Source organism: Delphinapterus leucas, chromosome 20, assembly GCF_059928025.1.
Source record: "Delphinapterus leucas isolate spDelLeu-1000000601 "Yukka" chromosome 20, BTC_Dleu_Yukka2, whole genome shotgun sequence".
Classification (NCBI taxonomy): domain Eukaryota; kingdom Metazoa; phylum Chordata; class Mammalia; order Artiodactyla; family Monodontidae; genus Delphinapterus; species Delphinapterus leucas.
In genome coordinates this window covers 41,247,188-41,273,716 of record NC_143148.1, presented here as the reverse complement: position 1 = coordinate 41,273,716, position 26,529 = coordinate 41,247,188, and the positions used below count along the sequence as shown (strand labels likewise).

General features: G+C 53.2%; 1 protein-coding gene and 1 pseudogene across 2 annotated transcripts in view; one reads left to right on the top strand and one right to left on the bottom strand.

Moving 5' to 3' along the window:
• Window positions 1–583: 583 nt before the first annotated feature.
• The window catches only part of BEAN1 (brain expressed associated with NEDD4 1), a 39,973-nt gene continuing 14,027 nt past the window's right edge, over window positions 584–26,529 (bottom strand). The window contains exons 3-5 of the mRNA XM_022583544.2: window positions 6,711–6,974; window positions 1,936–2,086; window positions 584–926 (exon numbers count right to left, since the gene is read on the bottom strand). Of these exons, the coding sequence (XP_022439252.1) occupies window positions 584–926; window positions 1,936–2,086; window positions 6,711–6,974 (758 nt within the window). The remainder of the gene's footprint in view (window positions 927–1,935; window positions 2,087–6,710; window positions 6,975–26,529) is intronic.
• Window positions 13,944–26,529, top strand: part of LOC111179682 (large ribosomal subunit protein eL33 pseudogene) — a 482,236-nt pseudogene continuing 469,650 nt past the window's right edge. Inside the window, exon 1 of the transcript XR_016390866.1 lies at window positions 13,944–14,443. The product of XR_016390866.1 is annotated as a large ribosomal subunit protein eL33 pseudogene (transcript). The remainder of the gene's footprint in view (window positions 14,444–26,529) is intronic.

The window sequence follows — 26,529 nt, the reverse complement described above, 5'->3', positions numbered from 1 at the left end:
GACATTGCGGAGCTGAGCCTCACTGAGGCCTGTCCTGCCAGCCGGGAGGGCCAGCTGCTCTGGGGTGGGGTCGGGGCAGGCAGCTACCTGGGACGGTTGAGCAGTTTTTGGAGGCAGAATCAGCGTTTGGGCACAGCCTGCCTGGTGCGGGCAGGGCAGACAGGCCGGTGGAGAGGGCGGGATGAGCCCTGGTCCCTTCTCCACCTCTCTTCTCCCTGCATTGGCTACAGAGGCATCACTGACAGGCTGGGGAGGAGACTGGGAGGTCGGGAGAGCTTCCTTTATAATGAAACCTTCGCAGATGGGATTGTGTGTGTGTGTGTGTGTGGGGGCCTATGTGTGTGCATGTCTGCACACGTGTGGGGCGTCTGGATGTGTGCGTGCACATGGGTGCATCAGTGTGTGCGTGTGTCCAAGTTGTGTGTACATGTGGGAGTGCCATGTGTGCACATCTGTGTGCGCTTCTGTGTGTGTGTGTGTGTGTGTGTGCGTGCGTGTGTGCGTGTGTGCGCGTGCGCGCCCCTGCGTGCCTGAAAGGTGTGGCCCAGCTCTGAGGGGCTGGCAGGACCGGCCGCTGGGTCCCTCACATAATCCTCTCTGGGCCTGAGGCTGGGGCCCGGGTTGGGGTGGGCGAGTCCTGGGAGCTCCTCGGCCCTGGTTCTGGTCCCGGCAGTGGCAGCAGGCCCGATGGAGGGGGACTGGCCCCACACACGGCCTCATAAGGCGGCAGGGTGTCCACGGAAATGGTGCGGAAGCCACTCTGGCCCTGCGGTCTCTGTGCCTGCTGGTGTTGGCCAGGGCTGCGGCCACTGTCCGCATCCAGGGCGCGGTCCAGCGTAGGGCAGGAGTCGGTCAGCGAGTAGGGGGGTGGGGCGTCTGTGGGGACGTACAGCTGAGTGGCCCCCGGCCCCACACACTCCTCGTAACTGCAAGAGAAGAGGCTCCCTCAGGGCCCTGTGCAAGCCGGCCTCAGTGGTGGGTGGCGGGGTCGCCCCTGAGGGCCGGGGGCCTAGCCGCAGCGACAAGCTGCCCCGGCATGGACCAGGTCAGGCCTTTGTCACACTGAATCCGATGAAACCCCTCTACTCCCTGGGGAGGGGCACCCCAGAACCACCGAGACCTGGATTCTGGCCCTGACTCAGCCCCAGTGTTCCGTGTGAACGTGAGTGAGCGAGCCACCAAATTCTGGGTCTCAGATCGCTCAGAACTGTAGCCGCTGCTGCTGGAGCATCTGCAGGCTGGCCACCGAGCGTGGGTGGTGCTGGTGGGAGCAGCCTCAGGCTGCCAGACACTTCTGGGTCTCAACTCACCCCAAAGTGGCCCTTCCAGGGTTAGGAAGGTGTCCCTGGGGCCCATGGTTGCAGGGTGAAAAAGCACCCACCTGTAGGCAAAGTTCATACCTCCCAGTGCCCCTGGGGGCAGAGGGTAAAGGGTGATGGAGAGGATGGGTCTGTTTGTGGGGCCCAGGTGGTCTCCTGGTGGGGAAGTGATAGAGGCCCAGACCCCTCTTTTCATGTACAAACTGGTGGCGCTATGCCTGAGGGTGGCTGGCAGGACAGGATAGGACTCAAAGGCTCCCCAGGGAAGAATCCCCCCCATGGGACAGGGCCACCTGCTGGCCACGAGTGCAGTCTGGACACAATGATGCCTATCCCAGTGGATGTGATTTGGGCTTTGGGGGCACAAACTAAGGGGCTGGGGCCTGGACCTTCCACCTCACCTCTTCACCCAGCCTGAAGGAGCTGAACGTTTCTTCCTTTTTCCTTTTCGAGTGTCTCTCAGGGACATCTGCTTAGTCACGCCCCACCTTACAGGGACCAGCTTGGTCAGGAGGGTGAGGAGATGTTTTCTGCCTTTATGCCATCTGGGGTGTTGCTGTTTCCCATGGGGGCTGGAGATTCTTGCCCAGAGCCCTGCCCTCTCAGGCCTCCTTACCCTGGTGGAGAATCTGGGTACAGCTCTCGGAGCACCGTGGCATCCACGTCCCCATCAGAGCTGAGGTCCAAGGGTGGAGGCCAGTCCTCGGCAGGGCCGCAGGTGTAGCGTGTCCTGTGGCTCGAGCGGCTATACGTGTGCCTGTCGGACACTGCAGGGAACGGACATTCAGCCTGGGCCTCAGGCTGGTGCCAGGGAGGGTCCTCACATGTCTGCCTGAGGCCACTGAGATTCTGTTCTCTCCAACTCACCATCCTGCCCCTTACCAACCAGGGCTGCTTTCATTCCATCAGCAACAGCCCCAGAATGTGAGCACCAGTGCCCTGCTGGGCATGGGGGTCACAGGGAGCAGAGCTGGCCCTGCCCTGGTGGGGCTCCCAGGGTAGTGAGCAGCCTGTCCTGCGGACAGCCTGGTAGTGGGCAACATGTCACAAGCTTTGATAGATGTTGTACTGGGGCTGTGGGAGCAGAGACGGGCCTGACCCAGCTTGGAGGTCAGGGAAGGCTTCCTGGGGGGAAGGGCTCCCAGAGCTGAATCTTGTCTAGAAATCAGCCCGGGGAAGAGGGGCAGGCCTGGCAGAGGGAACAGAACAGCTTGAGCCAAGAGGGGGAGTTGTGAAAGAAGACTGTAGTGTGAACGGGAAGCTTTGAGCTGTGGAGAAGGGCTGGGGCACAAAAAATGGGGAGGAAGTGTCAGGGAATGAGGACAACGGTGGTCTCTGAGGTCAGGCCTCCGTCCCTTTAGGTATCCCAGGGAGAAAGGGGGTTTCTCTGATGACTACATATACTACACTCTCTTCTGGTTTTTTTTGTTCTTGTTTTTGTTTTTATCACATAGTACATCAAAGGCTCTGAAATGTCCCACAGCTGAGAAACACATTTAACTGTGCTTGTGCAGCATTTGGCCACGGAATCTTATTTTCTGAGACCTAGTAACACTGCTTAGGAAATGCCGATGGAGTACAATCTTCTCATTCTACAGCTGGGGTTCAGAGAGGCTCAGTGTCTTGCTGGAGGCCACACAGCAAATTATTAGTTGGGCCGAGGGTGGCTGGATGTCCCAGCTCCTCCGCCTCCCAGTTTCTGACAGGTCTGGTAGAGGGGTGGGCCGAGGGGGGGCGCGGACAGTGGGAACTGCAAAGATAACTGGTTGAGACACGAGGTCTCCTCACCTCCAACGGGCTCCCAGGTGGCTCAGAGGGCAGGGCGTAACATCAGGGGCGGGGCTTGTCTGTCTGGGGTGGGGCTCATGACCTTTCTTTGAGGTCAGCAGTACTGTTGCAGTTGCCCTTTCCATTCTACAGCCAGAGGCTCAGGGTCGCATTGCTAGAATGTGGAGCTGGAATTCATGCATAGTCTGTAGACCCCAAAGATTGCTCTTTCTACTCCCCAAATCTCTTTTTCTCACGTCGATACAACAATGAATGGAAAAAATCTGGATATGAAACTCTATCTGCTGGTGCAGTCCCAGGGTTATCTATGGACCTCGAGAAAGCTCTCGGAAGAAAATATTCCAAACAGTAACAGCGGCTCTGTCTGCAGGACAGGATCAGAACCCTTATTTTCTTCTTTATATTTTCTGTATTTTAAAGGTTTTCCACAGTGAACACATATTACTTTTCTACTAGGAAAAAGGAACCCAATAACATATGCTGTAAGAAGGAGCTGAAATGAGATTTGTTTCCTTTTAGGGCACCAGCTGAAGGATGAGAATTTTGGGAAGAAATTGGGGAAGAAACTCAGGAGAGAGGAAAACATGAAATAAGTGCGTGAGGACAAAAGTGGAACTGAGGCCACTGGGCTCTGGTGCCGGGATCCCGTCCCTACCAGCGTTGCTGTGGGGAGGGCCCCACTCGCAGTGCCAGTGGCGGGGGGCGCTATGGCTGTCCAGACCTCGGGAAGGTAAGGCTATTTCCTGGTGGGCAGCTCTGAGAGCTGACCGGGCCAAACCACTCTGCTGTTCACCTCTCTCCCTGGGTTGCTTTTCTTGGGCCCCCCAGAGGCTGAGCGTCTCAGGGAGACTGAGGCTTCCCTGAGGCACTCACCTAGCCCAGACCCCAGTCCTGAGATGACCCAGGTCAATCCCAGACATCCAGCTGGGTGGAGGTCCTGAGGAACAGCTGGGAAGAACCCCCTCCCCCCCCACACACCCTATTTGAACTCCCCAAATTCCTTTCTTATCTCCTTTCCTTTCCTGTCTTCAACATCAGCACAGACCCAAATGGTCCAGGGAGGCCCAAATCTCCCTCTTCCCTTATTTACCCAAGTTAAGATATACTTCGGTTCATTATTCAGCCCAAATCCGAGGTTAACAACTTTGACAGGCCCGGGAGAGGGGGGAGGAGGAATCTGCATCCATGAGCACCTCTGTGCTCTAGCCTCACGATCTCATTCACCCTCAACAATTTGTGAGAGGGGGAAAGTGGCTACTCCCTTCTCTCAGATGACAAATCGGATATAAAGCCACTTGCTCTAAAGCCCAGGCAAGTGAAAGGGGAGGGGACCAGATCTGTCTCCTAAAGCTCAAGGTATTTCCATCTTATGGAAGGAGAATTTCCCTCCCTCCCTCCCTCCCTCCCTTCCTCGGTCTTTCTGTCTGTCTCACTCACTCACTCCTTCATTCATTCTCAAACATTCGTTGGCTCCTCTCTCTGCACCTGACCAGCCTACAGAAGGGCCCTGTGGGCAGACAGAGGAGGACCAACTTTGTCCTGAGGGCAGTGGGGAGCCACTGAGCAGTGTTGAGTAGAGCCACAATTCAGTCATGTTGGCTGTCTTGTGGAGAATGCCTTGGAGGTGCCAGGCCGGTGGCTGGCAGGTGTGGAGGTTGCAGCATTAGTGAAGTGGCCCTGGAGTAGGTATTCTCGGGGTGGTAGGGAGAGATCATGAAAATAGTTAACATTTACTGAGCACTTACTCATAAGCCAGGTACTGTGCTAATTTAGTCCTGACAATAACTTTTTGGGGTGGGTCCCCGTGTACCCATTGTACAGATGACTCACAGAGGTTAAGCAACTTTCCTGAGGTTGTGCAGTAAGAAGCGGAAGATTAAGGCTGTTTTGGACCCCCTGGGTCTGAGGTGCCTCTGAGACTTCAGGGGGCGGTGTCTCGGGGACGTCTGGGTGAGGGTGGTGGGTGGTGCCTGGAGCTGTCAGGTGGATGAGATGGCCATGGGTACAGATGGGGTGGGTACAGAGAGAGAGGACCCAGGGCCCAGGGTTGGGCTCTGAGGGACCTTAATATTCCTCTCCTCAGAGAATAGGAATCCACCAGGAAGTCTGAGAAGGAGTGGCCAGAGCGGTGGGAGGGAGCCCGGGAGGGGCTGAGTCACTAGAGCCGGGGGAGGGCATCTGAAGGACAGAGGGTCCCCAGGGCCAGTAGGATGGTGTTTGTTGGTGCTCTGCTGCTTTCAGGTCCCCTCTTCCCTGGCTTCTTTCCAAGGCTCCTTGCAGCCCCTGTGCACCCCCTGAAGGCTAGAAGGTGGTGTAGGGGCATCAGCACCTCCAGGCTCCCTGCTGAGTCCCCAAGGAGGTGCCAAAGCCAGAGCTGAGAATAGAAGTGGGCAGAGAGGCGGGAGCCCCACAGAGGGGTCTCCACGGTAACAGGGCTGCAGGGCTGCTGTGAGTCATCGGAGCGGGGGCTGGGTAAGCAAAGGCTTGACCCCAGACTTGGCCTGGCTGTGGCCTGCTGTCACCCCACCTGCTCTGATGTCAGGGACAGGGCCTTGCTCATGTGGCACAGGCCCTGTGGCTCCACCACAGACTCAGGATGGACTAGCCTGCCCCTAGGTCCATCTGTCTCCTCAAGGCCAAGGTTGACCCCTCAACCTTAATGTAGGGAACCCCTGTGGGCATCTCTCCTAGGCTCTAAGTACGAGGCGCAGGCTCGGGGGCACTCAGGCCATTCAACAAGTCCCTCCAGCTTCCCAGTCTTTAAAATGGGCTAACACAGATCTTGCTGTGAGGATGAAATGAAGTGGTTCCTTCCCTTGCCTGCGGAGTACTTCTTCTGGGCCAGGTCCTGTTCTGGGCTGTGAGCTCAACTCTCGGAGAGCTACATGCAGCTCCTGCTTTCACCGGTGCAGCACAGCCATCCTATGTCGGGGTACTGCTGGGAGTGTGGGTATGATGCTAAGGAAGTACAGGGAATGGGGGTCAACCCTGCCTGGGGGGTGGTTGAGGAGGGGCCAGAGAAACTTGCAAAAGGAGGTGGTATTTGAGCCAGGTCTGGAAGGACAAGTAGGCTTTTGTCAGGTGGGGAAGTATGGGGAATGGCATTGTGGGCACGGGGAAGAGCATATGCAAAGGTGCAGAGGCAGAAAGCAGCATGGAAGAGGTGCCTGGGGAGGGGCAGGAGTGGAGAGCACGGGTCCAGTTATGTGAGGTGGGCGTGCTGGCCATCCTGCGGTGGCGGGAGGTCGAGGGTGGTACCTGGGCTCCTGGTTGGGGGTGGGCCTGCTCTGAGCAGGAGCCCTGTACTCTCCGGGGGGTCAGGCTGGTGATACAAGGGTAGGAACAGGCAGGCCTGGTCTCACAGTGGCCAGGGCTGGGGAGGGAGCACCACACCCTCCCTTTGACCTTCAGCCTCACCCTTGGCAGACAACTGGGCTTCTTATGCCCCTGAGACATGGTGAGTGCCTCTGAGCTCTTCCTGATTACTTATGACTTTGAGGATGCCTCCTCTGACCACCCTGCGCCACCCATGGCAGAGCTGCCACCTCCCTGATGCCTCCTGGGCTACAGGGGTCCCAGGGCCCGGGGTGGGCGGCAGCTCACCGTAGCCGTGCTCGTACTCTCGGCGGCGGCGGCGGCGGCGGCGATGGTGATGGTGGTGGTGGCGGCGATGGCGGTGGCGGTGCCGCTGGAGCCGGGCTTGCCTGTCCCTGCGGATGCTGCCCACGACGATGGTGATGCAGGAGAGGATGACGACCACGCCTATGACTGCGCTTGCCACCAGCACAGGAGACACGAGCAGATGGCTGTGCTCTGAGCTCTCTGAGAACGTTGGGTAGAAGTAGCTGGTGCGGTTGTATCGAGCTACTGTAGACAGAGAGAGAGAGGACGCTGAGCCGGGGCACGGACCCTGCCCCACACCTTCCTCCTCCCTCCCTGCTGCCCTGTGAGTTATTCATCCCTAAATGAGGATATTCAGGCGCTGCTCCCCTCCTCCCCGCAGGAGCCTCTGCTAGTGAGGGCTGACCTCCTCTCGCCTCTCCTCTGAAGCCTCTGGCCTAGGAGCTCAACCAACTCACAGAAAGGAAAAAGGAAGCTCAGAGAGGGCAGTGGACTTGCTCAAGGTCACACAGCAAATTAGCGGCAGAGCTGAGGCTTGAACCCACTGAACCTGACTCAGTGCTAGACAAGGACTCTATTCCACCAAGACATGAGGTTGGAAGGTCAGCATGACTTTACCAAAGACTTGGGAAGGGATGGGGGATACACAGGGGTCAGAGTATGAGGACCAGATGTGCTGGCCTCCAACACTGGCCTCCTGCCTCAGGGGCGAAACCTACCGAGGGGACTCCAGGGAAATCAGGCAGGCCTGGGGTTAAGAGCAGTAACTGACCCAGACATGACAGTGGGTTGGATCAGATCAGGGAAGGCTTCCCAGAGGAGGTGAAGCTAGGAGGTATTCCAGGCAGGGGAAGAACAAGGGTAAAGGTGCAGAGAGGTGGGAAGGGGCTTCTAGGAAGGGGTGTGGTATGGTGGGTCCCTGAGAACCCTACTAAAGGAAGCTTCTGGGGCCCATGATGGCTTTGTCCTCCCATAAGATAAGATGATAGAGCCCTGGGGGCTGGGGTCCCAGGGAAGGGTTGGAATCAGCCAGGACCATCCATGGGCACTTGCTGCCTCGCTCAGGGAGAGCCAGCACCACGTTAGGGAGCGTCCGTGACTGCCCCTTAATTCCCTCCCACTCAGCTGGGCAGGGATGTGGTTTTCCCCTTTTATAGATGTGTGGACTGATGCTCGGCTCCAGCCCACGGTCACTCAGTCACTCTGTGGTTGAGCCAAGTGAGAGCTCAGGCCCAAGCTTCAAAGTCCCGAGCTCACTCTCCATTGTCCCCTGCCCCAGGCATGAGCCCTTCCTGAGGGTGCAGGTCCCATCTCTGGACAGCCATAGGGAGCCAGCTTCAGATACTCAGCGAGCCACAGGGTCAGGGGCAAGCTTTCCTGGGCCCTGTTGTGAAAGCGGTCCCCCTGTCTCCTCCCAGAGCCTGTGTCCCAGTCCCTGTTCTGCATTTGTCACATATGATGATGCACGGTTTCCAGGGCTTGTGTTTGATCGCTTTCTGTGTCCTCAAGCTCAGCACTGGGCCTGGGCTCACCAAAGGTGCCCAAGCCACGTACTGAGTGAGTGGCTGCAGCCTTGAGGCCAGATGGGGAGGTGGCAGGGAGGCCCTGAGCTGCCTCCGGGGAATGAGGTCTCTGTCTTGAGTGGTAATCAAGTGGAGTGTGGATGGTTACCTCCCTGGGTAGTTGTAGGAGGGCTTTGTTCCCAGGTGAGGGCATGGACTTATGCAAATCAGAAGGTAGAAACTCAACTGTGGCCTCCTGTACCTTCCCATCCCTTCCCAGCACCATCTCCAAAAGCCTCTCCCACACTCAGCCCATGTCAGGGACAGGTAGGTGAAGCATGAACTTGGGGCCTTTGCCTGAGCTATGAACATGCCTTGCCAGCAGTTCTGGCCCATGCTGGTGGCTCTTGCAGCCTACTGACCTTCATTAGGAGGGGCTGGCCTCGAGGCCCTACTGCCTGGACCAGAATGTCATCCTAGCCTGAGAGCCAAGCCTTTGCTCGCTGAAGTTCATTGGAAGCTGCTCCCCTGCAGGTACCTTCACTGGGGAGAGGGAGCTTCCGTTGGGCTTTGGCTGAGTATGCGTGCTTCCTGACCCTCTAATATGAAAATGCCAGGGTAAGCAGATTTCTGGGATTCTTTGAGGGCCAAACACAGACCACTGTTTTGAGAGCCCCCACTATGTGTAGGTTCTGTGCTGAGAGCTCACTTCATCCCTGAAGCTATGTTCTCCCCATTTTATAGGTGAGAATACTGAGGCTCAAAGGTATTAAGTAACCCACCACAATCATATATAGCCAGTATATGGCTAACTGATCATCATTCTCTTCCTGTTTGGCCCAGGAGGCAGCCGCAGCATCCTTTTCAACATAGTACTTGACACAGTGGTTACCCTGGTCAGGGGACAAGCTTTTGGCCACCACTCATCTAGTCCGCTGTGCTTTCACTCCTGAGCCAATGACCAGGCTTTGGCTTGGACTAGAGCTGAGCCAGTGGTCATTCTGCTACCGTATTCTCTCTGATAAAGTACAAGCCAGCTGGCCATCCAACCGATGTCACCCTCTTCCTCTCACCTTTGAAGCCAATGGCAGGGCTTGGGAATGTCAGAGACAGCAGCCCTCCTTGGGGACGGTAGGAGTGTATGGGGTCCACATTGCTCTCAACTGTCCTGTTCGGTCTGTTCCAGCTGCTGCGATGGTTTGGGATGTACTGGTCACCCCACGGTCCAAGGCAGATGTGCTACCAGAAAGCTGGCCATGGCAAGGCTGGAGGTGCCCAGAATGAGAACCTAGGGTTGGATTTGTGTGTGCATGCCTGCCCTGCTCAGCACGCAGAAACTGCTGCGGAGGTGCCAGTCCCATGGGGTCACCCTGAAGACGCCTCTCCCTCTCCCTGCTTCAGCAGCAAATGAGAACCTCGCTCTCGTGGCAGTGCCAGGCTCATCACCAGCCAGGTGTGGAGATGGCAACACCCATGCCTGCAGATGGAGCCAGTTGGTGCAGGCGTCCGCCTGCATGGCCAGGGGGAAGTTAATCTTCCAGTCCCTGCGACCGGCGGAGGTAGGTGCTGCTTTAAATTATGAGGGAAACTTCCAATTTCCAAATTCAGGGTCCACTTCATCAACAAGATAAAAATGACCGCAGAGAAACAACATGATGCTAGCCCCCTTTCCCACCGCTCTGCCTTGCTCTCCCCCTGCACCAGCTGTGGAAAGGACGGAGGGTAAGGCAAGCTTTGCCGCTATCCTAGACTTTCTTCCCAAGCAGCTTCTACAAGGGTGCTGATGATCAAGAGGAAATTGTACCTCAAGATACTAGGTCATCCCTGAGATGCGGCCCTCCCTCCGCATACAGCATGAGTAGCTATCATCTCCTGGACACCTACTGTGTGTCATTCACCATGCTTGGTACTTTTCATGCACTGTGTTATTTAATTCTTATGATGGTCCATGATGGGATCTCCAATTAACAGGTGGAGAAACTGGGCTTCAGACAGGTTATTTGTCCAATGTCACTCAGCCCACAGAGGGACCCGGGTCAGTGGGCAGCCAAAGCCCCATGCTGTTAGCCAAGATGCTACTCTGTGGCTACCAGGCACTGTGCACTGGCGCTCATGTTTCTGGGATCTTGCTAAAGTAAAATTTTTCTCTCCCTAAAACGGTGCTTTGCTTTTTCTGGGCCACCTTAACATGTAGTCAAAGTAGGCCATGACCTACGTCTTATTCAGGGTGAAGGTATATCATCAGCTGAAAGAACATTGCTGAGTTTTGAAGGGCTGACAGGGCCCCGCCATGAAGGTCAAATCAATAGACTGTCTTTTATCTTAAGGGTAGAGAGGAGACATGAAGGGGCGCGGTCACAGTGTTTTAAGAGCGCCCTCTGGCTGCAGAACTGGAGGCAGGGTGGGGGGACACCAGCGAGTAGGCTGCTGTGAGGGTCCATGTGAGCGTGGAGCGTGAAGGGTGGAGCAGGGAGCGTGGAGGGTGGAGCGTGGAGGGTGGAGCGAGGAGGGTGGAGCGTGCAGGGTGGAGCGTGGAGGGTGGAGCGTGGAGGGTGGAGCGAGGGGCGTGGAGGGTGGAGGAGGAGGGTGGAGCGTGGAGGGTGGAGCGAGGAGCGTGGAGGGTGGAGCAGGGAGCGTGGAGGGTGGAGCAGGGAGCGTGGAGGGTGGAGCAGGGAGCGTGGAGGGTGGAGCGTGGAGGGTGGAGCAGGGAGCGTGCAGGGTGGAGCGTGGAGGGTGGAGCGAGGAGCGTGGAGGGTGGAGCGAGGAGCCTGGAAGGCGGAGCGTGGAGGGTGGAGTGAGGAGCGTGGAGGGTGGAGGGTGGAGCGTGGAGCGTGGGGGGTGGAGCGAGGAGCGTGGAGGGTGGAGCAGGGAGCGTGGAGGGTGGAGCAGGGAGCGTGGAGCGTGGAGGGTGGCGCGAGGAGGGTGGAGCGTGGAGGGTGGAGCAGGGAGCGTGCAGGGTGGAGCGTGGAGCGTGCAGGGTGGAGCGAGGAGCGTGGAGGGTGGAGCGAGGAGCGTGGAAGGTGGAGCGTGGAGGGTGGAGTGAGGAGCGTGGAGGGTGGAGGGTGGAGCGTGGAGGGTGGAGCAGGGAGCGTGAAGGGTGGAGCAGGGAGCGTGGAGGGTGGAGCAGGGAGTGTGGAGGGTGGGGCGAGGGGCGTGGAGGGTGGGGCGAGGGGCGTGGAGGGTGGGGCGAGGGGCGTGGAGGGTGGGGCAGGGAGCGTGGAGGGTGGAGCGAGGAGCGTGGAGGGAGGAGCGAGGAGGGTGGAGCGTGGAGCGAGGAGCGTGGAGGGTGGAGCAGGGAGCGGGGAGCATGGAGGGTGGAGCGTGGAGGGTGGAGCAGGGAGCGTGCAGGGTGGAGCGTGCAGGGTGGAGCGAGGAGCGTGGAGGGTGGAGCGTGGAAGGTGGAGCGTGGAAGGTGGAGCGTGGAGGGTGGAGTGAGGAGCGTGGAGGGTGGAGCGTGGAGGGTGGAGCGTGGAGCGTGGGGGGTGGAGCGTGGAGGGTGGAGCAGGGAGCGTGAAGGGTGGAGCAGGGAGCGTGGAGGGTGGAACAGGGAGCGTGGAGGGTGGAGCAGGAAGCGTGGAGGGTGGAGCAGGAAGGGTTGAGCGTGGAGGGTGGAGCGTGGAGGGTGGAGTGAGGAGCGTGGAGGGTGGAGGGTGGAGCGTGGAGCGTGGGGGGTGGGGGGTGGAGGGTGGAGCAGGGAGCGTGGAGGGTGGCGCGAGGGGGGTGGAGGGTGGAGCGTGGAGGGTGGAGCAGGGAGCGTGCAGGGTGGAGCGAGGAGCGTGGAGGGTGGAGCGAGGAGCGTGGAAGGTGGAGCGTGGAGCGTGGAGTGAGGAGCGTGGAGGGTGGAGGGTGGAGCGTGGAGGGTGGAGCGTGGAGCGTGGAGGGTGGAGCAGGGAGCGTGAAGGGTAGAGCAGGGAGCGTGGAGGGTGGAGCAGGAAGCGTGGAGGGTGGAGCAGGAAGCGTGGAGCGTGGAGGGTGGAGCAGGGAGTGTGGAGGGTGGAGCGAGGAGCGTGGAGGGTGGAGCGTGGAGGGAGGAGCGTGGAGGGTGGAGCGAGGAGCGTGGAGGGTGGAGCGTGGAGGGTGGAGCAGGGAGCGTGCAGGGTGGAGCGAGGAGGGTGGAGGGTGGAGTGAGGAGCGTGGAGGGTGGAGCGTGGAGCGTGGGGGGTGGAGCGTGGAGGGTGGAGCAGGGAGCGTGGAGCAGGGAGCGTGAAGGGTGGAGCAGGGAGCGTGGACCGTGGAGGGTGGAACAGGGAGCGTGGAGGGTGGAGCAGGAAGCGTGGAGGGTGGAGCAGGAAGGGTGGAGCGTGGAGGGTGGAGCAGGGAGTGTGGAGGGTGGGGCAAGGGGCGTGGAGGGTGGAGCAGGGAGCGTGAAGGGTGGAGCAGGGAGCGTGGAGGGTGGAGCAGGGAGCGTGGAGGGTGGAGCAGGGAGCGTGGAGGGTGGAGCGAGGGGCGTGGAGGGTGGAGCGAGGGGCGTGGAGGGTGGAGCAGGGAGTGTGGAGGGTGGAGCGTGGAGGGTGGGGCGAGGGGCGTGGAGGGTGGGGCGAGGGGCGTGGAGGGTGGGGCGTGGAGCGAGGAGCGTGGAGCGTGGAGGGTGGAGCGTGGAGGGTGGAGCGTGGAGGGTGGAGCGAGGAGGGTGGATCGTGGAGCAAGGAGCGTGGAGGGTGGAGCAGGGAGCGTGGAGGGTGGAGCGTGGAGGGTGGAGCAGGGAGCGTGCAGGGTGGAGCGTGGAGCGTGCAGGGTGGAGCGAGGAGCGTGGAGGGTGGAGCGAGGAGCGTGGAGGGTGGAGCGAGGAGCGTGGAGCGTGGAGGGTGGAGCGAGGAGCGTGGAAGGTGGAGCGTGGAGCGTGGAGGGTGGAGCGAGGAGGGTGGAGCGTGGAGCGTGGGGGGTGGAGCGTGGAGGGTGGAGCAGGGAGCGTGAAGGGTGGAGCAGGGAGCGTGGAGCGTGGAGGGTGGAACAGGGAGCGTGGAGGGTGGAGCAGGAAGCGTGGAGGGTGGAGCAGGAAGGGTGGAGCGTGGAGGGTGGAGCAGGGAGTGTGGAGGGTGGGGCGAGGGGCGTGGAGGGTGGAGCAGGGAGCGTGAAGGGTGGAGCAGGAAGCGTGGAGGGTGGAGCAGGAAGGGTGGAGCGTGGAGGGTGGAGCAGGGAGTGTGGAGGGTGGGGCGAGGGGCGTGGAGGGTGGAGCAGGGAGCGTGAAGGGTGGAGCAGGGAGCGTGGAGGGTGGAGCGTGGAGGGTGGAGCGTGGAGGGTGGAGCAGGGAGCGTGGAGGGTGGAGCGAGGAGCGTGGAGGGTGGAGCAGGGAGCGTGCAGGGTGGAGCGTGGAGGGTGGAGCGAGGAGCGTGGAAGGTGGAGCGTGGAGCGTGGAGGGTGGAGTGAGGAGCGTGGAGGGTGGAGCGTGGAGGGTGGAGCAGGGAGCGTGCAGGGTGGAGCGTGGAGGGTGGAGCGAGGAGCGTGGAGGGTGGAGCAGGGAGCGTGGAGGGTGGAGCGAGGGGCGTGGAGGGTGGAGCGTGGAGGGTGGAGTGAGGAGCGTGGAGGGTGGAGCAGGGAGCGTGGAGGGTGGAGCAGGAAGCGTGGAGGGTGGAGCGAGGAGCGTGGAGGGTGGAGCAGGGAGCGTGGAGGGTGGAGCAGGGAGCGTGGAGGGTGGAGCAGGGAGCTTGGAGGGTGGAGCGAGGAGCGTGGAGGGTGGAGCAGGGAGCGTGGAGGGTGGAGCAGGGAACGTGGAGGGTGGAGCAGGGAGCGTGGAGGGTTGAGCGAGGAGCGTGGAGGGTGGAGCAGGGAGCGTGGAGGGTGGAGCAGGGAGCGTGGAGCGAGGAGGTGGAGCGTGGAGGGTGGAGCAGGGAGCGTGGAGGGTGGAGCAGGGAGCGTGGAGGGTGGAGCAGGGAGCGTGGAGGGTGGAGCAGGGAGCGTGGAGGGTGGAGCGAGGAGGGTGGAGCGTGGAGCGTGGGGGAAGCCCGCAAGCCCGCACTTGGAGCGTGGAGCCGGGCTCAGCTGAAAGCCTTTGATGGCAGCTGCTCCTGAGGAGAGTTCCTCCACCTTGCTAAGCTGACGTCCTTTGAGCAGGCCTCAGCGACAACCCTGGTGCTCTCCCCACTCTGTAGATGGGGTCCCAAGGTCCCCTTCGGGCTGGGATGGTGCCTGTATCCGTGGGCCTCCGCTGTGCCAGGCAGAAGCCAGCTCTCGTGCCTCCAGACCTCTGCTCCAGGCTGGGACTGGGAACCACAGGTGGGTCAGAGGCCCTGCATGACCGCGGCCTGGGTGTGGGGCCGGGTCTGGCGCTTGCCCCCTCTGTGTGCGGAACCATCGTCACCCGCATTTATAGGACACTGAATCTTGGTGAGCTGAAGTTTGACCACCTAGTTTTGTGGCAGAGCTGGGATTTGAACCCAGGTGTGTCTGATAATCCATGCACTAGGGTCCAGAGCAGGGGAAGAGAGTTGGGTGCGGTGGAGGTGGAGGCAGGAGAACGGGGCTCCGTTCCTGGTTCTACCACTCACTCGCTGTAGAGTGGGTTTGTCCTCTGCCCACTCGGGACCTGGTCGCTATCCGCCTGAAGGACGCTTAAAGACGCTTATTCTTGAGCTGTTGTAACTGCAGGGTGGGTGAAGGGGTCTGAAAGGGCGGGGAGGAGGTGGGAACCAGGTGAACACAATGCGCGAGGCAGTGAGATTCAGGCTTGCGTCGGGGGATGGGGTCAGGGCTGGCTGCAGGCTGGGAAACAGTGGGGAACGTGCAGGGCAGGGAAGCGGAAGCAGAACATCACTACTGACTCCTTGCTGACTGTAGTGTGTGGGCAGCTGTGCAGTCACTCTGTCTGGGTTCAGGCAAGTGCTCTTTGCAGGCTGAAGCCACCTGGGAGCACTGACAAAGAAAGGGCACCGACAGTGGAGGTGCTGAGCCAGCATCTTTAGGCCTCCAGACCTGCCCACACCTTCGGAGACGCTGGCTAGAGGGAGAAGGGGGGCTAAGGACTGAGATCTGACTGATGGTTCCAAAAATTCTGAAAACATTTGTCATAGGTCCACTTGCCTGGCAAGTCTGGCCTCAGTAGTTCACCTCTTTCTCCACTGCTGAAGCCTTGAGGTCATTGGAGGGAATCTGGGGAACAGGATTCAGGCACCGTCTTCCCTCTGCTCACCAATGGCTGGTCTCAGCCTCCCGGCAGGGATTGCCGCAGGGGGCGTGGCAGGGCAGGCTCACTTACTTGGGCACTTCTGAGTCCCCTCCCCTTCTGTTTTGGGCAGCCTCTCAGCCCACTTGGTGATATCACCTAGTTACCAGGAGACTGTGATAGAGAGAGTCAGAGTACCGGGAACAGGTCAGGGACATATCCACACAGAGGGGCTGGGTCTTGAAGGATGAACCAGAAGAACAAGATCAGGGGAGGGAGGAAGGGGCCTGGGCAGAAGTACAGAGGGTAAGGTCCCAACAGAGCTCAGGAAAGGAGGAGGTGCTCCTGGGGTGAGGCTGTGGGATGTCCCCTGAACATTGGGATATGGGGATGAGGAAGAGGCTGCTTGGTGTTCAGTATTCTTCTTACAATGGGATGTAGCTCTATAAGAGGTCGGCTAATGGTATGTCAAGGCCCTGACACGTTTTACTTGGCCATTTGTGGCATTACAGGTGGGGCAGGTTATAGTGAAAAGGAGGATTGGAATGTGAAGTCATCCACCTATTAATTAGTCCTCCATAAATTCACTCACCCTCCTAATGTATTTATCTACCTAGGCATCTATTCAGGATCCACTTGATCAGCCATGCATCCACCCATATATTCAATCATCCATCCATCTACCCACCCATCCATCCACTCACCAATACTCACTAAGTGCTTATTCTATGCCTGGACACATGCTAGGCACTAGGAACATGTATATGAATCCACTAAAATGAACCTCTCAAACCGTGGAAAGCAAGAGTTCCCACACAGGTGCCCCAGTGCTGAGAGGGAAACTCTTGGTACACCATGGAGTTCTCTGCTCTCACAGCATGCAGAGTAGCTCTGCTTCCCTCAGTTTTACACATCAGAGTTAATAGGAGAGTGCTCCATTGCGAAGTGGAAGATTTTCAGCCACTGCATTAAAATATAACTGGAAAAATATAAGTGACCACCCACAGGCCTTTCATAATTCTATAAGTATAAGATGAAAGTGATTTATTCCACTATTGAGATAGATTCTGCCACTTAAATAAACTCACCAAAATTAACTCACATGAACGTTTACGTAGCCAAACTCCCTAAGTTTACCATCTTGTCATCATTCACTAAGGTTTTATCTCTGGTTTAATGAACAATTTATTTGTTGGCTGGAAAACCCATTGAAACAGTGTCACAAACCGCTTTTCCCTATTTCTGCAGAGGAAGTGGTAAACTGGCTGACATTACGGAACCAAGCCGTGGCAGAATTAGACTTTCTGCTTGAACCCACACCAAACTCTTCCTTTTCTTGCTAGAATCATCAATGGCCCTGTACTCATTTTCTCTCCTCTTTTGTCCCCACCTACAGTTGGCTCTTAGGCTATTTTCCAGAGAGAACGCAAGCTTTTATAACACCAGCAGTCACTGTGCCTGGGAGCAGGGGCTGGCTTGGCCTGCCCATCAGCTAGGGGATTAGCTATCACATCCCAGTTTGCATTATGAGACTCAAAATCGTGGCTTTGAAAAATGACCACTTACTACAATGTGGACTTTCCAAGAAGTTCATGAATAATTGATATGTACAGTGTTAAATTCATGAATGCAGCAAATTATCCTCAGCTATCCCACCACAAGCTGGACCAGCCTAAAGGTATGTTCTTGGGCCACAGTGGCCAAGTCCCCATCCCAAGTACTATCTTCCTTGAGTTTTGTTTTGGCCATTTGCTTTTGTGGGTTCTGATTCTGGAACACGTTAGAGGTGATGGGATTTTGTCCCCTGCTCCACAGTGGTTCCCTCAACTCCTAGAATACAAGGGCATGTGGGAAACCAGCACCAGGGCAGCAGTGTATTAAAAATAATATGTCGGGCTTCCCTGGTGGCACAGTGGTTGAGAGTCCGCCTGCGGATGCAGGGGACACGGGTTCGTGCCCTGGTCCGGGAGGATCCCACATGCCGCGGAGCGGCTGGGCCCGTGAGCCACGGCCGCTGAGCCTGCGTGTCTGGAGCCTGTGCTCCACAACGGGAGAGGCCACAACAGTGAGAGGCCCGTGTACCACACACACACACACACACACACACACACAAAATATATATATATATATGTATATATATCTCATAAGTAGAAAGTACTTATTCCAGGAATGCCAGAATGGTTTAAGACCAGGAGATCAATTAACATGTCACTTTAGTAGGTAGGATGAGAAAAACTAGTAGACCAGGCAAAGATAGATACTTCTTGGCCATGATATATCCTGATGATCTCAAATGACTGACACCATCACACTGAACCGTGGAGCTTTGGAATTGTTTCTCAGCGTGTGGTTCAGGGAATGTGGGTTTCTAAAAACATTATGCAGTGTTTGGGGACAAGCCCTGGACCCCCACGCCCACCCCCAAGATTGCTTTGCAGCCTTGAGCTGGGGCAAACCAGCCCCAGTCCTAAGGCCTTTTATTCACCAACATTCAGTATCCTGAGACGGTGCATGGTCCTAGTGTCCTCTGGGAGAAGGATGGCTCCTCAGCCATCTTCCTCAGGGCAGGAGGAAGCCCAGAGCTCCTCCACCAGAGCTGACCTTCATCTGGTCCTACGATCTGGCTAAGTAAGACAGACAGTCGGGGGTTCACATCTTGGCCCTGCCTCTTGCAGGTGGTGCCCTCAGGGCAGTTTACCCCTCTAAGCTTCTATCACTTCATTTGTACAATGGGAGCAGCAATTTCTTTGAACTAATCAAAGCACACTGCCTGGCAGGATGCTTGGCACACAGTAGGTGCTCAATATATGACAATTAAACCTTAAAATATTTAAAAACACTCCTAGACATAGTGTTAAATGTGAAAGGCAAAACAGTAAAGCTCCAAATGGAAAACACTGTAGAACATCTTTGTGACCTTGGGTTGTTTAAACGGGATACAAAGGTACTAACCATGAGAAAAATGGGTAAGTTGGACTATATTAAAATAAAGATCTTTGGTGGGAGATTGGGCTTCTAGGTGGGCAGGGGTCACAGGGACGGAGATGTGAACAGGGTCAAGGCCATGGCTGGAGCAAGGGGAAAGTTTTGAAAGACTTTCTAAATAATTTGTAACCTGCCCCAGGACACCGGTAAATGTTTCTCAGGGAGGAATCTGTACAGGTGCCTGGAACCAGATAAGAGATCCCGAGACACAGAAGTGTCCTTCTTCCACATCCTTATGGGATCCTCCACTTTTGCACAATTAGCTCTTTTACTCCAGTAGGTTTGTTCTTTGCGGGAGACCCAAGAGAGTAGCCATACCATCAATTATAGCAATTCAATGTCAAACAGTATCAACTGAGTATAATACGTCTTGTGATGATATAGGAAAACTGATTTGGTAACCTAGGCCTCATGTTCAATGAGGGGACCTAAGACAGCCTTTCTTCAAATAATTTGATAAGTAAAAAGACCCACAGTATTCCTTTTCAGTTCGAAAAATGCAAGTCTTAGCAGCAGCTGACAGGAAATGTGTGATATTTACCCGGGCTGTCTTTTGATGATGACTCATATTACCAGTGCCTTTGCTACTTCTGATTACCTATGTTTCAGTACTAGTGTCACTTTAGTGCTTGAATCCTATAAAGATTTTTGCAGTGGAAGTATAGTTCTTGGTTACCTACTACACTTAGAAACAGGTCCTCATTCTGTTTTTATAATATGTTTTTTGCATTCTACTCTAAATCAAAGCCAGTGTTGAACAAAGGGACGATGCTGTGCGCGTTTCTCTCTTGTGTGTGTTTCATCAGCTCACCTTCCCCGTGGCTCTTGTAATAAGGCAGTGGTGTATAGCTGGGCCTTTCATTCTTGTGCATTTAAAAATAAATGTCACTGCAGGAGAAATGCTGGCTGTGCTAGGATTGAGCAGAAATTGATTTTGAAATGATAGTAAACGGTTGTTAAACCAGACACTGAACTTCACCCGCTCTGGTGGTTACATTACTTAGTTCAGTGTTTTTCATGCTCAATGTAATTCCTATTTTAAAAGAATTTAAGGAACAACCCACAGGTTTCTGAATATACAAACTCAGAAATAACGTACTGTCTGGGAATCTGAGAGTCATGTTGTTTTAGATAACTGGATTTTACACTTGGTAGATTCACCAGTGCACTAATATCACTCAGGTGTAATTGATCACCCTGTTCGCTCGCAAGGATAAGGAGAGCCACTGTGTCACAGGGCTATGATTCTTATTGTTCAGACAGTGTTGGTGACATACTGGGCATGCGTAGTAGCCACGTGTACTGTAACAGTACTTAAGCTATTGGGATCACTGTCAGTATTTTAGTGTTGGAGGTACTTTTTTATCTTGAAAAAAATGAGAGATTTTTTAAAAAGTTTAAATTGTTTCACGAGCAGTCCTTTAAGTTTCATTTAACCTAAAACCTGAAATTTCAGTAATAGACAAAAACCCTTTAACAAGGCTGCCATCCAACTTAAAAGGTGCCCACCTTGGCTTTCACATTTGTAGAAATGTATTCTTTGAAGTGCAGCAATAGAATCCTTTGCTCCTAAGGAGTACAAGAGGGTGTCCCCTAACTGTGTGCTCCATATCGGTTTATTTTCTGTAAATTTTGAAGTTAAATATGCATAAAGCGAATTATATACAAGAATAGATAGTCTATATATAAAAGTTTAAGAACATCTGTGAATCCAAAGACATGATTATAAGAGTCAAAAAGCAGTCCACAAAGAGGGAGAAGATTTTTGCAATAACATATTCAACACAGGACTGGTAGTCAGAATATATAAAGAACTCCTAGAAATCAGTAATAAAAAGACCCAATGAAAAAGTGGGCAAAAGGCTTAAACAATCACTTCACAAAAGAGGATATCCAAGGTGTTAAATACACTGTACTTAATCACCAGAGAAATTCAAATGAAACCACAAGGTAATATCTCTACTGTCTAGCAGAATGGCTAAAGTGAAAAAATCCAGACAACGCCAAGCATTGGTGAGGATGTCGGGCAACTAGAGCTATCATATATTGATGTTAGGAGTGTGGATTGGTACAGCCACTCTGGAAAACTGTTTAGCTCTATTAAAGCCAAACACATGCATGTCCTATAACCCAGAAATTCCACTCCTGGGCAGAATGAATTCTCCAACAGAAATGCATCAGTATGTTCACCAAAAGTCATGTACTAGAACAGTGCTGTCCAGTATGGTAGCCACTAGCCGCATGTAGCTACTTAAATTAATGAAAATTAAATTAAAATTCAGTTCCTCAAAATTGAAGGTGACTCAAAGAAATAGAAAGATATCCCATGCTGCTAGATTGGAAGAATTAATGTTATTAAAATGTCATACTATCCAAAGAAATCTATAGATTTAATGCAGTCCCTATCAAAATACCCAGGACATTTTTCACAGAGGTAGAACAAATAATCCTAAAACTTATGTGGAGCCATAAAAGACCCCAAATTGCCACAGCAGTCCTGAGAAAAAAGAACAAAACTGGCAGATACACACACTACTATATCTAAGATAGATAACCAACAAGGACCTACTGTACAGCACAGGGAACTCTACTCAGTATTCTGTGATAACCTATATGAGAAAAGAATCTAAAAAAGAATGAATATATGTGTATATATATATATAACTGAACCACTTTGCTGTACACCTGAAACTAACACAACATTGTAAATCAACTATACTCCAATAAAATTAAATACAAACAAACATAAAACCACCAAAAAACAAAGCTGGAGGTATAACCCTGCCAAATTCCAGACTATACTACAAAGTTACAGTAGTAAAAAACAGCATGGTATTGGCACAAAAACAGACACATAGATCAATGGAACAGAAAAGAGAACCTGGAAATAAACCCATACACCTGTGGTTTATCAATCTATGACAAAAGGGGCAAGAATACACAGTGGAGAAGAGACAGCGTCTTTAACAAGTGGTGCTGGGAAAACTGGACAGCCACATATAAAACAATGAGATTAGAACATTCCCTCACACTATATACTACAAAAATAAACTTTAAAAGGGTTTAAAGACGTAAATGTAAGACATGAAACCATAAAACTCTAGGAGAGAACATAGGCAGGACACGCTTTGACATAATTTGGAGCAATATTTCCTTGGATCAGTTTCCTAAGGCAAAAGACATAAAAACAAATTAAGCAAATGGGACCTAATTAAACTTAAAAGCTTTTGCACAGCAAAAGAAACCATCAACAAATGAAAAGACAACCTACAGGATGGGAGAAAATATTGGAAAATGATGATACCAACAAGGGATTAATGTCCAAAATATACTAACAGCTCATACTGCTCAATATTAAAAAAAATCCAGTCAAAAAATGGGCAGAAGACTTGAATAGACGTTTTTTCCAAAGAAGACATAGAGATGGCTAATAGGCACAAGAAAAGATGCCCAACATCACGAATTATTACAGAAATGCAAATCAAAACCACAATGAGGTATCACCTCACACCTGTCAGAATGGCTGTCATCAAAAGGACCACAAATAACAAATGTTGGAGAGGATGTGGAGAAAAGGGAACCCATGTACACTGTTGCTGGGAATGTAAGTTGGTGCAGTCACTATGGAAAACAGTATGATGTTCCTTAAAAAACTGAAAATAGAACTACCATATAATCCAGCAATTCCACTCCTGAGTATATATCTGGAAAAAATGAAAACACTAATTCAAAAAGATTTATGCACCCCAGTATTCGTAGCAGCACTATTTATAATAGCCAAGACATGGAAGCAACCCAAGGTGCCCATCAACAGACAATTGGATTAAGAAGATGTGGTCACAATGGAATATTACTCTGCCATAAAAAGAATGAAATAGTGCCATTTGTAACAATGTGGATGGACCTAGAGAACATTATGCTTAGTGAAATAAGTAAGACAGAGAAAGACAAATACTATATGATGTCACTTATATGTAGAATCTCAAAGATAAATTATTGTATATGCAAAATAGACTCACAGATATAGAAAACAAACGTGGTTATCAAAGGGGAGAAGGAAGGGGAGAGGGACAAATTAGGGATATGGGATTAACAGATACAAAGTACTATACATAAAATAGATGAGCGACAAGGATATACTGTATGACACAGGGAATTACGCTTATTATCTGGTAATAACCTATAATGCAAAAATACTGAATCACTATGCTGAACACCTGAAACTAATACAATATTGTAAATCAAGTATACTTAAACTAAAAAAATTCAGTTCCTCATTTGCACTAGCTGCATTTCAAGGGCTCAATAGGTGCACGTGGGTTGTGGCTATCATATTGGGCAGTGAAGATACAGAACATTTTCATTATTGCAGAAAGCTCTGTTGGACAGCACTCTACTAGAATGTTCACTATTCATTCATAGCCCCAAACTGAAGACTACTCAGATGTCCATTAAAGTAGAATGGTTAAGTTATTTGTGGTATATTGACACAATGAAATACTATACGGTGATGAGAATAAGTGATCTACAATTATATACAATACTGTGGTTGAATCTCACAGTGGAATGTTGATCAAAAGAAGCCAGAAACAAAAGAGAACATCCTGTATGATTCCAAATGTATAAAGGTCAAAAACAGGCAAACCTAATTTATGGTGACAGAAGTCAGGACAGTAGTTGACCTGGGCATGGGGTAGTGACTGGAAGAGCACACGGTAGATGTTCTGGGATGCAGCTTATGACGTGTTTCTTGACCTGAGTGTGCTTAGTTTGTGAAGATTCATTGAGTTGTACACTAACGATTTGTGCCCCTTCCTGCGTGTATGTTTTATACAGTGGTGTGCTGGCAAACCAGCTTTCCAGGAAAAAAAAAAAAGAAAAGAAAGAAAAATCCCTGATTTGTAGTGTTGGTTGCCAATTTCCATGGTGTAAATACTCCCATCATGATGGATTTCAGGCTGGCTACCAGTGATTAAACGGGTCATGAATCTCCTGAATATTTAAGTATTCACTCTTGTGAGCTGGTATCTCTACTAAACAAACAAAAAACCAACCCCAGAGAATCCCCAGAAAAGGAATTCCTCAGTTCAGTTCTCACTCCTAACTTTCACAGGTCCTCCTGGAGTCTTGGGGACCAGAGGGGAAGGACTGAGTAGGCAGGAGGGAAAGGGTTTGCTAGTTTGACTGTCCACTGCCTCCATGTTAGACTGAGGGGGGACTATGTTCTAACAACCTTTGTCCTTTTAAAGACTGGCTTGGTAAGCCAGTCTTGGTATTACCATGCCCTCAGTATGATTGGCTTAGGGGTGGACATGTGACTAAATTCTGGCCAATAAGACATGGGAGTGGTGTGCTGGGGGACTTCTGGGAAAAGTTGCGTCACTGCCTGGGTTGATGGGGCCGTCTTTTTTTTTTTTTTAATATTTATTTATTTGGCTGTGCTGGGTCTTAGTTGCGGCAGACAGGATCTTTGTTGCTGCATGCGGGATCTTCAGTTGTGGTATGTGAACTCTTAGTTGCTGCATGTGGGATCTAGTTCCCTGACCAGGGATTGAACCCAGATTCCCTGCATTGGGAGCGCGGAGTTTTAGCCACTGGACCACCAGGGAAGTCCCTGACGGGGATCATCTTGCAATGCAGAAAATGTTGGTGCAAGAAGATGGAAAGAACCTGGGTCCTTAATGATGTCCATCCTTGACCACTGAAATTGAGAACCCTAAAGCTGTTCCATCTCAGGACTTCCCTCCCTATGCGGAAATAATAAATGTCTTTATCGTTAAAAAAAAGAAAAAGACGTGGCTTTTGTCACAGTTTCGCTTTCAAAAGAGGGCTGCTCTTTTTCTGCATCTTCACTGAGAACAGGGGAGCAGGCTCCATGTGGAAGGAGCACTTTATGTGGAGTCAGGCTGGGAGCATCAAAGTTTCAGCCACAAACACGCTGGGTGACCTGGTCCAGTCCCCAATCTGCATCTCAGTTTCTCCACCTCTGGTGTGAGGCAGTTGGGGTAGAGTCCCAGGGTAAGTCCTAAAGGGTCAGCAAAGGACCTCTTACATCCAGTCTACAAGGTAGGGAGAACACATTTTCTTGCATTGTCCCATTGTGTGCCTGTGATGGGATCTGGTGAACGGCTGGCATCTGGCTGGCCCCTGATTAGAGCCTGTCAGATGAAGGTGGCCAAGCATGCCATGCTGTGTTTCAACACCAGCCTGGGGCTGGCTGGAAAGGGAGAGGGAACACGTGATCTCCCCTTGGAACGGTCTTGGGAGGACCCTGCAGGGAAGACCGAGTGAGTTCTGCAGCTCTCGTTGTGGGATGCAAGAGCCAGAGGTGAAAGATAGAACAAACTCTTACTGAGCATCTATGTGCTCACCAAACTCTCAGTCACCCTGGAAACTGGGTCTCATAATCCCATTTCATAGCTGAATAAACGGAGGCTTGGATGATATAAATACATTTGCTCCAATGGTTTTTTGAACCTGCGTCTTTCAGCTCTTGCTGTTTTTACTGTATTAGACTACATCCCCAGCTTTAGCCACATTCCTAGGGGAGACAAACATCATCCAGCGGCTGAAGGCCCTGGCGGATGGGCAGAGGAAAGCTCTGGAGTGACTCTCTCTCAAGCAAGGCCAGGAGGTCACCTATGGACACGTAGTCTAGGTGGGGTCAGGTGGGAAGAGGGAGCAGCTCTTAGAAGCTGATGGTTTGGGGGCTAATGGAGGATACGGTTCTTAAATGCAGAGAGAAGCAAATAGAAGGAACTCTAGGAGGTGAAAATGTATCAAGCTCTCAGAGGGACTAGCGTGCCCAGTGCCCTGGGCTTGGGCCTGGAAGCCCTGCTTTTGAAACCTGTCTCCTCCGTTGGTAGCCCCTGGGTCCATGGGGCATGTGACTTCTCTCATGGGGCCTCTCTCTCCTGTCTGGGAAGTGTGCAGGCCTGCACACTTCTGTGGTGACATCACAGAGGAAGACCAGCCTTTCCTAATCACCCTAGGCACAGTTCCAGGTGCAGGAGGGGTAGCCAATCTAGGGTAGCCCTTGGCAGAGAAATGGCAGTGTCCTTACACATCGCTGTTTGCAGGTCAGTCCTCTCCAGTGTACTTGACTTTGGGGTGCCGTGGGTGACAACTCTGGGGGTCATGCTTTCCTTGGCAAGATTTCTAGATACAGAAACCAACCCAAGACTCAGTCTCTAGATCCTTTCCTTTTCCACGCTCCCAGGGTTGTGGCAGAATGGGCCGGAGGGGGACAAGAGGGGGGCAGAGAGGCCAGTTAGGAGGCTAGGACAGTGGTACAGGTGATGACGATGGTGTCTTTGGTCCTGGGGCTTAGAGGTGGAGGTGGCAAGATGGGGTCAGATTTGAAAGTGAAACTGTTAGGATTTTCAGATTAATTGGTTTGGGTAGATGAGAAGGAGAGCAGTAAAAACTGAGAAAATTTGGGGCTTGAGCACATGGAAGGACTGAGCTGCCATTTCCTGAGATGGGGAAGATGACAGGCAGCTTGGGTGGGGTCTTTGAGTCAAGATGTATGGTTTTGACATGTTCTATCTGAGATAAGCTGTAGACACCCGAGTGGACATCCGAGTGGAGATATGGCGTGGACAGTTGGATATCTGAGTCTGGAGTTCAGGGAGAGTCTGGAGCTGGAGATGTAAATTTGGGGACCGTCAGTGTATGGAAGCTGCTCAGTACCATGAGGTGGATGAGGTCACCCAGGGAGCCCACTGCCAGGGGACGGGGAAGTGCAGAAGCTCTGCCAGCAAGGAGTGCTCTGCAAAAGCTGGGGCTACTGCTACTGTTATTAGTACTACATGAAGCACTCAAGCTGAGGTTGACGCCCGCTTGCCAAGGACTCTTAATATAAAATGATCGTGCCTTTAAAACTGAGATTAGCTGTCAGGTGCTGAGCTCAACCAGAGAACTCTGAGGAGGGGCAGCCGGGATGTTTATGGGGTTGCAGAATGGACTCTCCATTCAAGGGGTGGGGGTGAAGGAGCGGACTTGACGCTACCCTTTTTGTCCAGCTGCAGATTATCCAAAATTGAGCCCTGGAAAGACTCACCTGGGGTGTATCCCTGACCCCCACCATTTTCCAGCTGTGTCACCTAGACTAGCTTCTTCACGTCCTTGAGCTTCAGTTTCCTCAGGCCTGAAATGGCCACACCGACCCCTCCTGTGCAGAGTCGCTTCTAGGAAGCAAGAAGGCCACATAAAG